The following is a 9727-nucleotide window of genomic DNA, read 5'->3' as shown; positions in this document are numbered from 1 at the left end:
TAATTGTTGATTTAATCCAACGGTCATTACTTGATTGGGTATGATTAAAGGATATTATTTAAATGTTAACAATTATTAACTATTAAATAACTGTAAGAATCACTTGATTCAAAATGGTGACTGTACAAAGAGCATCTTCAAACAAACTTGAAACATTTTCATGGTAACTCTTTAGAATCTATAAAATGGGTGCAAGTCAAGCCGTTATGCACACAATTTATATCACATAATGCTCATCTCTTAATCCAAATTACTATCTCCCACGAGGTTTCCTTAGAGATTCTTCAACTTTATTAGTTGTAATTTCTTATATGAGGCTCTATTGTATCTTGGGATCAATTTGGAAGGAGCACAAATACAAATATGTATGGTGCAAATACATACAACATAATACAAAATACAAGGTTTTGCACTCTAGATATTTGCATTTGTACTCCTTCCGAACTGAGCCTCGGGAACAAATTTACTTGCAACCTAACAGCAAACTCAATCACTTGAGTGAGGGAAAACTAACGTTCCAAAAATAGTGTCTTTAAATATGTGCCAGAGCTTCACATCCAAGTTCTTAACAATACATCTTCAACAATTGTTGTTTTTGGTTTAATTGCTGTCCTACCTAGCTATTTAGTTGTAATTTCTTACATGAGGCTCTATTGTATCTTGCGATCAATTTGGAAGGAGTACAAATACATATATGTAGAGTGCAAAACCTTGTAATTTGTATGTATTTGCACCATACATATTTGTATTCGTACTCCTTCCAAACTGAGCCTTGGGAACAAATTGACTTGCAACCTAACAACAAACTCAATCACTTGAGTGAAGAAAAATAACGTTCCAAAAGTAGTGTCTTTAAATATGCCTCAGAGCTTTAACAATGTAGTTTTTGGTTTAATTGCCATCCTACCTGGCTATGGTCAATTCAATTATCCATTTGCGCAAAAAGAGAACATAAAATAAATGGCCAGCATGTCCAATATTTGAATGATGAAATATGCTTCTCATGAAGAGTGAATTAATTCTTACATTTATAATAAAGGGGATGATCATGAAAACAATGCAAAATTTTTGGCATAAAAATATGTTCTGCCATATGATGCTATTAAAGCAATATTGTAGCTAAAGTTACAGCTTTAAGCATAAAGTGGTCTCAGGTGCAACATTCACAGCCTACAGTGCTTCTTGGAGTACAGTTATAACAAAATCACTTCTGAGGAAGTGAGGAGAAAACAACCATTTCCTATCTTTCACGGAGAACAAGAGGAAACTTATAACCATTCCAGCTCCCAATCCAAAGCCCACCATCAGTCCATTCCACATGAACATCATATCAATTGCAAGAAAAGATTCAGGTTCCGTGTGTTGAAATGTCGACAGAGGATTCCCTTTAGCATCAGTGCATTTTGTTGACAGTGGCAGCCCACATAATCCCTCATTTCCTTTGAATGAAGCTTCTGTAAACGTCAGAAATTGATCGTCTCCTGGTATCATCTCTCCACTCAGCTGGTTCTGTGAGAGGTCTAATGACTCTAGCTGTATTAAGTTCCCCATGGATGAAGGTATTTGTCCTATGAGAGCATTGTGTGACAAGTTGAGAATATGGAGTGATGTGAGGTTCCCTATTACCACTGGGATCTCCCCTTGGAATCTGTTGTTTGACAAGTCAACGCAAGTGAAGATTGTTAGAATCTTCACCAGCTCCATTTCTAGCCCTTTATTTGTTAGCGTCACTGTCCTGATAGTAAACTTGGGAGAATTCTAGGAACTTGAACTTCACTGTCTCTATCTTGTGCTCTGATTGGATCTCATCTCCCTCCACTGTCATTGCTTTCCAACTCAAAAAGATTTCCGAGGACAAGTTGCCCACAAAATCATTGGAGGACAGATCAATGATTTGTAGGCTTGGGAAGGTGTGATCAGTTTTGGTACTTCTGATGGGTCCATGGAAATGGTTGGATCGTAGAATAAGGACTCTTAGCTGGAGCAAGCTTTCCAACCAAAATGGGAAGGTATCGTTTATTTGATTGTTCCCAAGGTCCAGAACCTCTAGCATTTTGCAGTTGCCAAGAGTTGTAGGAACTGACCCTTCTAACACATTCCCATTGAGATCAAGTGTCCTTAGACCACAACCAACTGGAAATGTCTGAGGTATACTTCCCTTGAAGTTGTTATGCCCTAGGTTCAATACTCTTAGGGTCCAAGTGATGCTACCAAGACAAGTCGGAATCATGTGGCTCAAGTTGTTATTGGATAGGTCAAGAACTTGAAGGTAGCTAGCATTGCATATTGATGTGGGTATTTCTCCATGAAGTCTATTGTTTGAGACAGAGAAGAAGATGGTATAAGAAAGGTAAGAAGAGATATTGGCTGGGATGGTAGAGGTGAAGTTGTTATTCGAGTAATCCAAATAGACAGCAGAAGATGATAGAATTGGAAGTGGCCCTTGAAGCAGGTTGGAGTGAAGATCGATAGTGACCAAACCACTGGAGTAATTAGGATTGGGCAATGGTTCCTCTAGATGGTCCAAGAAGTTGCAAGAAAGATTTAAGTGAACAAGTAACCCATTACCAACATTCCAAATCCAATTGGGTACTACCCCATGAATTTTGTTGTTAGAAAGATCCAAAAATCTTATTATTGGTTGGTTTATTCTCAGGAAACTGGGGAATTCTGTTAAATTGCAAGAAGCCAAACTCAGTACACCAATCTCAGGAAAAGAGGACAAGCTAGCATCACTTACGCTGGTATTGACAGACAATCTATTGTAGGAGAGATCAAGGGACGAAAGGTTCCCTAGCTTTTGAATATTTTCTAGATGTACAGTCCCATTGAAGTTGTTGAAAGAAAGTAGAAGTGTTGCAAGATTCTGGAGTTCAAAAAATGATGTTGGAATTGGACCTTCCAGGTTATTGCTGCTCAAATCGAGGACAGCTAATGGGGACAAAGATGCATTAGATGATTCACTCAGTGGACCGACAAATTGGTTGTGGGCGAGATGTAACTGTTTAAGTGATGGAAGTGTAAACAAAGATGAAGGTATTGTTCCAGTCAGTGAATTGTTTCGCAAGTGAAGATTCTCAAGCTTTAGAAATCTGTTCCAAGGAACAGAATGGATAGAACCTGTTAAACGATTATTGTAAAGGAATATTTCGGCCAGATTCTCAGGCAACCCCAACCATGGGACTGTTCCACTGAAGTTGTTAGATGAGAGGTCCAACGAAACTAGTTTGGTAAGTCTAACCAACGAAACTGGGATCGCTCCGTAGAAATTGCACGACCAAATCTCTAAGCTGGTCAAGAATTTGAGATTACCAATGGAATCCGGTAACTCCCTGGTGAAACTCGTTCCTGAGAGTCTCAACATCCTAAAAGATGCACCCTTTGGAAATTCAGGCAAAGAACCACCGAGTTTGGGATTGACTGATACGTCAAGGGTCTGTAGAGTCCTTAGCTGCAAAATCTTCTCGGGAAATTTCCCTCTCAACCCACAAGAGCTAAGACTCAATGAAGTTAAATTTGTGAAATTTGCAAAGAATTCCGGTACCTCTGCAGAGATATCATTCAAGTCAAGACGGATATCAGAGAGAAAACGAAGATTTGAAAGAGAAAAATCCAGAGGCCCGGAAAGATGGCAATTAGATAAGCCCAGCACTTGCAGGTTCGGAACTGAGGAAGATAATGCTTGGGCCCAGTAACTCCCCGGTGCAGATATGTTTACTCCATCAAGACTCAGAGTTCTCAACTCTGAAAGGTTCTGGATAAGCTCTTTGAGACCTGGCTGTTCAAGTTTCAAAGGTAGTTCTCCAACGAATAGGGTAGAAAGGTCAAGAGAAACCAACCTTGTGAGCCGTGAGAACTCAATGGGAATTTGGCCACCGAAACCAGAATTGGATAGATTGAGAGTAGTCAAATGGAGAAGCCGATCAAACCCAGATGGAATCGGAGAGGAATTGAAGGCGTTGATAGCCAAGTTCAAGTTCTGGAGGTACCGGAGACTGAAGAGGCTGCTCGAATTGTCAATTCCACCGGATATAAATTCACTGCTGAGGTTGAGACCAATAACATGGCCGACATTATCATCGCAGGTGACACCCTCCCAAGAACAGCAATCAGTGTTTGAGTCCCAAGAAGAGATCTTCGAAGGAATAAGACCAAGAGAGAAAGAGAGGTTCGCCTTTAACTGAAGCAGCAACGAACTCTGTTCATCAAGACATCTTGCGGTGGCTAAAAATTTCCCATTTCCAAAGAAAATTGAGAGCAGAAAAAGTGAGTAAAGCAGTGAACGAAGTAGATGACTCATTAGAGATCACGCTCGTGAGCAACGTCTAACTGATTATTGAGAAGCAAGGAGATTGGAACTAATTTAGTCATTTACTTAGACAGGAAATAAGATTGAAACAGAAAATTCTTAGGTGGAAACGCGTAGACTGCTGTAGTCAATTACTATTGAAACAGAAAATTCTAAGGTGGAAACTTGTAGACCACTAAGGCGACAGAATTCTACTTTGAATGCACACCGAAAATGTGCCTGGTCAAAAGTGGTTGAGGTCTAATTAATCCTAATGTACAGGCAATTGCTTATCTTGGTAGATAAAAGAGGATTCAAACAAAACCATACCAATTTACAGTCTAATTTACCTTGATTCATACAAACCTGTACCACCCTGGAACGTGAAACCCATCATAGAAAAATGCTACGACTGCTGTAAAAGGTTTGAGTTGATGGTATCTTTCAAGTGACTTCTTGTATATCTGTCATTGTGCAGCTTGGAGAAAGTCTTCCCCACGCTGGGTGCAAGGTTCTAAGTATCTAGGGGGTATTGGCCTGTATCGGTACATTTTTTTTTAAGTTTTATTTTTTTTTTTGAAACAAGTTCAGGCCCAGCTACCCTCTGAACCAGTGACTGACCTGATACAACCCCCCGAGGGGTGTATCAATAAGCCATCGGCATGATATGTATCAAACGATATGGGCCAATGCGTATCAATACTTTGAACCTTGGCTGGGTGTAATTCTTAGCTGGTAGTGTATTTTTTCTTCTTTTATCTCTTAAACTGCTGCTTTTGAATTGAGAAAAGATTTTAGTGGGATGGAAAAGGAGGGGACGGGATGGGATGAAAGAAAGGGAAATGGGTGGAAAATTTTCAAGTTCCATTGTTTGGTTGCAAAAGGGAAAATAGTGAGAAAATCAACTCTAATAAAAATTATTTAATTAGTTAATAATATTTTTATTATTTTATATTTTACTATTAATTTTTAATTTTGAATATTTTATTAATTCATCTTATAATTAATTAATATTGACAATTAGTTGACTAACTATTAATGAAGAAATAATATTTTAAACTTTACTGGCAATTTTATTTTATTAATATTATTATGAAGCAATTAATAATTTTTATTTTGTAATAACAATTATTTAACATTTTTATTATTTATTTATCCATTAATTACATTAACTATTTTGTCGTTAATTATTAATTAGTTAATAATAATTTATTGCTATTTTGTATTTTTGTTATTAATTATTAATTATTTAAATTAATATTTAGTTAATTAATAATGATATGTACTGTTCATTATAAAAGAACCACTTGCAAAGACCGATACGGAATTGAATTGCATACACAGATTCAACGATATTACGATATAATTGCACCTCAATACACAATTGGAAAACGAAGACAGTTTCATTGAAATATCATTAAATACAAAGAATCAAAATTTTCATTTGGGGCCATGCTAATAGACGGTACTTTTTCTTTCTACCTTTCTCAAAGTTTACAGACAAACCAGAACAACTCCGTAAAGGAATCTATTAAGTCGATCAGTTCTTGAATCTGATGCTACGACTGATTCCAGCATTGATTCCAGAGGCTTCCCCACCATAAGATCCACTAGGCCTCTTGATCTCCCGCACCTGCCCTTTTCTTCGTATCACTGCCTTCTGGTGCTTCAACTGCAAGATAACCGACCGAAAAGAAACAAGAATTAGAAAGAGCAGAGGATTCATAATCTGCAGCTTGATCCATTGATATTCTGAATTCTCTAAGTTACCTTGTATTTCTTCCTTGGATTCTTGGTAAGCTTCTTTCGAGCACGAGTGAGCCCTCTATTTTTCTCCATCTGATGTCAGGAACATGGACCAATGGGATTTAAATGTAATAGAAAAATGGAAGTTCTAAGCAAGCAGATAAAGAAGATATTCACTGACCTGATATGTAATCTGTCGTTTACCATCCACCACCCCTGTTTCTGACAACGAAGGTACAGTTGGAGTTCTGCAGTAACAAAGGAGGCAACAAATCAAAAGACACAAGTAAGCTGAGAGACCAAATGTACGGGAAAGCTAACTAATAGGTTCACTTTCTTCTTAGATCAACACCCAAGAAGATATGATCAAGAAACTTGTCTTGAAAATAATTTATCCAAGAGATTTGAGCCATTTTATGTTGTTTAAAAGCTATAATGAAATTACAAAGTTGAGGCAATAATACTTAGATGCCTGACCTTTCCAGAACTAAATGTGGATAGATAAATTTGAATTACAAGTTTGACATACTGAATTTTCCAAGTTCATACCATGCAAGGGTGTAGAAAACAAACCTTGAATACAACTCTGCTTTAGCAGAAAGCCTTGCAGACCGTTGCTGCTTCACTTGCTTATAGAATTCATCTTCCGATTCTTGTATTTGATCCTCCTCAACATCTGTATCCATTGGTTCAGTTTCCTCAGCCTTCTGAGGTCTCAGATCATCATCATCCACAGAATCAACTCCTGCTTTTGCCAAAACACGGAGTTCATGCTTCCTCCGCCTTTCTCCAATGTCTTCCCTCTTAGGTAAATCAGCATCTCCAGAAACAATCTAAAAAAATAAAATAAAGAAACATTGATGGAATAGTTTAAGCTTGTCAAGAAAATAATGATTAGGTCCTATACCATGATTAAGAAAATAGGAGAAAAATAGATCAAAATATACATCAGGATGTCCTTATACAATTCATTTGTTAGCTTATTGGGCATGTGGACAACCTCAATCATGAATCCCACATAAGAGGCAATCTAAATAAATGAATATGGCCCTCTAATCAGAGTTCTCTGGGGCAATTAGTAATGTCCTTATACAATTCTTTGTGCAGTCCCTTGTACAAAGAATCAGTAACACGGTATCTTATAACAAAACTAGTATGTACAACATTGCCAATGTTTTTAAACCCAGACCAAAGAACGAACTATTATTCTACCCTGGTGACAGTTTAACGGTTCAACCCTCCAGATCAAATGGTTCAGCCCACTTCATTGTAAGTGTTAGATTTGAAGAATCATTTGTTAAGATCAAGGGTCCACATCGAGGAATAAAAACACATATTGCCACTATTATATAACCTAGGAGGTTATAATCGTAACCATATTGTAAATCATAAAGATCATATGGAAAAGTGACTTATACCTATTTTTAATTCATGTCTACCATATATGTACCAAAAACAATAGAGCTTACCACTTGTAAAATGGTTCTTTAACCTACATACCATGCAAGATAAATTCAGTATGATTTGTAAAAGGTCTAAAATAACCTAAACAAAACATTTTCAAACAAAGGCCTTAAAAGAAGTCTCAGTTAACAAAAGTTAATATAAACAAAGTGTAATGTGATGGACTAGCGGTGGTCTGTGGAGTTCTGAAAGTTGGGAGTGATGCTGCTGCAAGGAAGCTAAAGGCTCTGATGAGTGAGAACTGAAAAATGAGTGCCTCTACAACTCACGGTAGAGTGCAGTGAAAGATGGAAGACCCTATAGGAGAAGTTGCAAAGAGATCATGAAGATGGGAAATTAGGGTTTGAAGATGAAGTCTCCTGAGAAGAAAGGGTATTAGCTCCAAAGAGATGAGATCTGGAAAGGTTTTCAGGAGGTTTATTGTTGTTCCTTGGTGAGGTGGTCTGCCACAAGCAATAATGGCATGGGTGGCACACAAGAAAATTTGGTACCAAACAGATCGTTTTTCCCAAGCCCTCACGCATCATCCTGCGACATGCTATTGCCTTGTTCTTGGCTTCACTTACTAGGGTCTTCCCAGCATTTTTCTTCGCAATCTTTTAAGAATTCAGGCACCTGCTTTGAAGGGTCCTAAGACTTAGGTTGCTACTTCACAGGGTTCTGTCAATCAATAGTATTGGGCATGTCCATGCCCTAACAAAAGAAAAGGTAAAAAATAAAAAATAAAAATGATTCTTAATTGAATTGATTAAAATCACATGAATCATATAAATCATAAGATTTATGAATCAAATAAGGATTCAAATAAAAACATAAGATTATTTGTAGAAAAAGGACTCAAACACAAGGTTCAAATTGAAACCCTTGGGTTTCATGATTAAAATCATGAGTTGTATCATAAATGGTAAAATTCTGACAACCCTAATTATATAGAAAAGGAAGACATCTGTCCAGTGGGCAGCTGTCCATTACCATTTCTCTCCCTCACTCTTTTCCTCCCTTTGATTCTCAAAATAAATTTTCTCCCCATTTTTAGCTCTCAAAGTCTCAATTTCTGAGATCACCTCACCAATTGTAGGCTTCCAAAAATTAGTTTTTGCCAAATTCATTGACATGAGGTAGACCTTGCTACCCATGGGACTATCGTTTTCTCATTTAAAAATTCAAAAAAGCAGTCTTTTATAGTTTTCTCAAAAAGAAGAAAAGACCAAAAATCAACTTTTTAGTTTTTTTTTCAGTTTTTTATGGTTATACAACAGTGCAACCTCTCTTTCCATTTCATGTTTTATTTCTTTTTTATTGAAATTTTCTTTCTTCGTTTAGCAATTCATGTTGGGTAATGATTTCTTCTCTTACCTTTTCTAATTTTAAATTTAGTAATACAAAATATTATGTGACTGATTGAACCACAACCTGTCAATGGTTGCAACAAAGAAATAGTTTTGACTGTCTGGACATTTTATTTATCCAGCAATAATTTGTAGACATTTAACAGGTTCAAGATTAAATTGAACTTCTCTTCTAGGTGACGGCTCGAATGGTCCAACTATGTGGATTAACAAGTTAAAAACACTGAATCTTGAAAAACATCAAGGATGAGCATTTAGCAACTTTATACACGAATCTTAACAGTATTCTGAGTGCATGAAATATGCTACTGCTTGGCCAAAAGAAAGTAAATGTACACATCAAAATGACAATGGACATTTCAGGCCAATCAGACTGGTAGGAAACTAGTATAAGATAAAAGCAAATGTTTTATCTCTGATGACATACTTGTAGACCAAAGCTACTAGTTGTTGGTCCCTTTTTATTCTCTCTTTTTTTATTCTTTGTTTCTTAGTAGGCATAGTGAGCCTCTTAATGCTGTTTTATTTTATTATTAGTGGTAGCTGACTTACAGGGGGACTTCTTGTAATTTTACTTGTCATTAGAAAAAAGTAAAAATTGAGTGTGGTTTCCATCAGTTCCCATGAGCCTTTTATTATTAGTGGTAGCTGTCTCTTTATGCTGTTTTATTTTATACAGGAAGTTTGTTTAGAGGAACAGGGATTTTGAATTCTAAACAGGTTTGAATAGAGAATATAAATATTACTCATTAGCAAATTCTCACCAAGAAAGACATCTCACACTCACAGGTAAATTCACTTGTAAATAGTGAGGAGACTAGAAAGAAGGTTATGGTACAGATATATGCTCTTGATCACACTTGCTTTGGTCACATCTAGA

At 36.7% G+C, this 9727-nt stretch overlaps 1 protein-coding gene and 1 pseudogene across 1 annotated transcript in view; both read right to left on the bottom strand.

Annotated features, from left to right (window-relative positions):
- Nucleotides 1-972: 972 nt before the first annotated feature.
- Nucleotides 973-5137, bottom strand: LOC104604155 (receptor like protein 24-like; annotated as a pseudogene).
- Nucleotides 5138-5672: 535 nt separating this feature from the next.
- The window catches only part of EMB2777 (Sas10/U3 ribonucleoprotein (Utp) family protein), a 46020-nt gene continuing 41965 nt past the window's right edge, over nucleotides 5673-9727 (bottom strand). The window contains exons 14-17 of the mRNA XM_010268410.3: nucleotides 6608-6867; nucleotides 6216-6282; nucleotides 6059-6127; nucleotides 5673-5960 (exon numbers count right to left, since the gene is read on the bottom strand). Of these exons, the coding sequence (XP_010266712.1) occupies nucleotides 5829-5960; nucleotides 6059-6127; nucleotides 6216-6282; nucleotides 6608-6867 (528 nt within the window). The 3' untranslated portion in view covers nucleotides 5673-5828. The remainder of the gene's footprint in view (nucleotides 5961-6058; nucleotides 6128-6215; nucleotides 6283-6607; nucleotides 6868-9727) is intronic.

This window comes from Nelumbo nucifera, chromosome 2, assembly GCF_055504915.1.
Source record: "Nelumbo nucifera cultivar China Antique chromosome 2, China Antique-T2T, whole genome shotgun sequence".
In the NCBI taxonomy this organism is placed as follows: Eukaryota; Viridiplantae; Streptophyta; class Magnoliopsida; order Proteales; family Nelumbonaceae; genus Nelumbo; species Nelumbo nucifera.
This window is presented reverse-complemented; position numbering and strand designations above follow the sequence as displayed.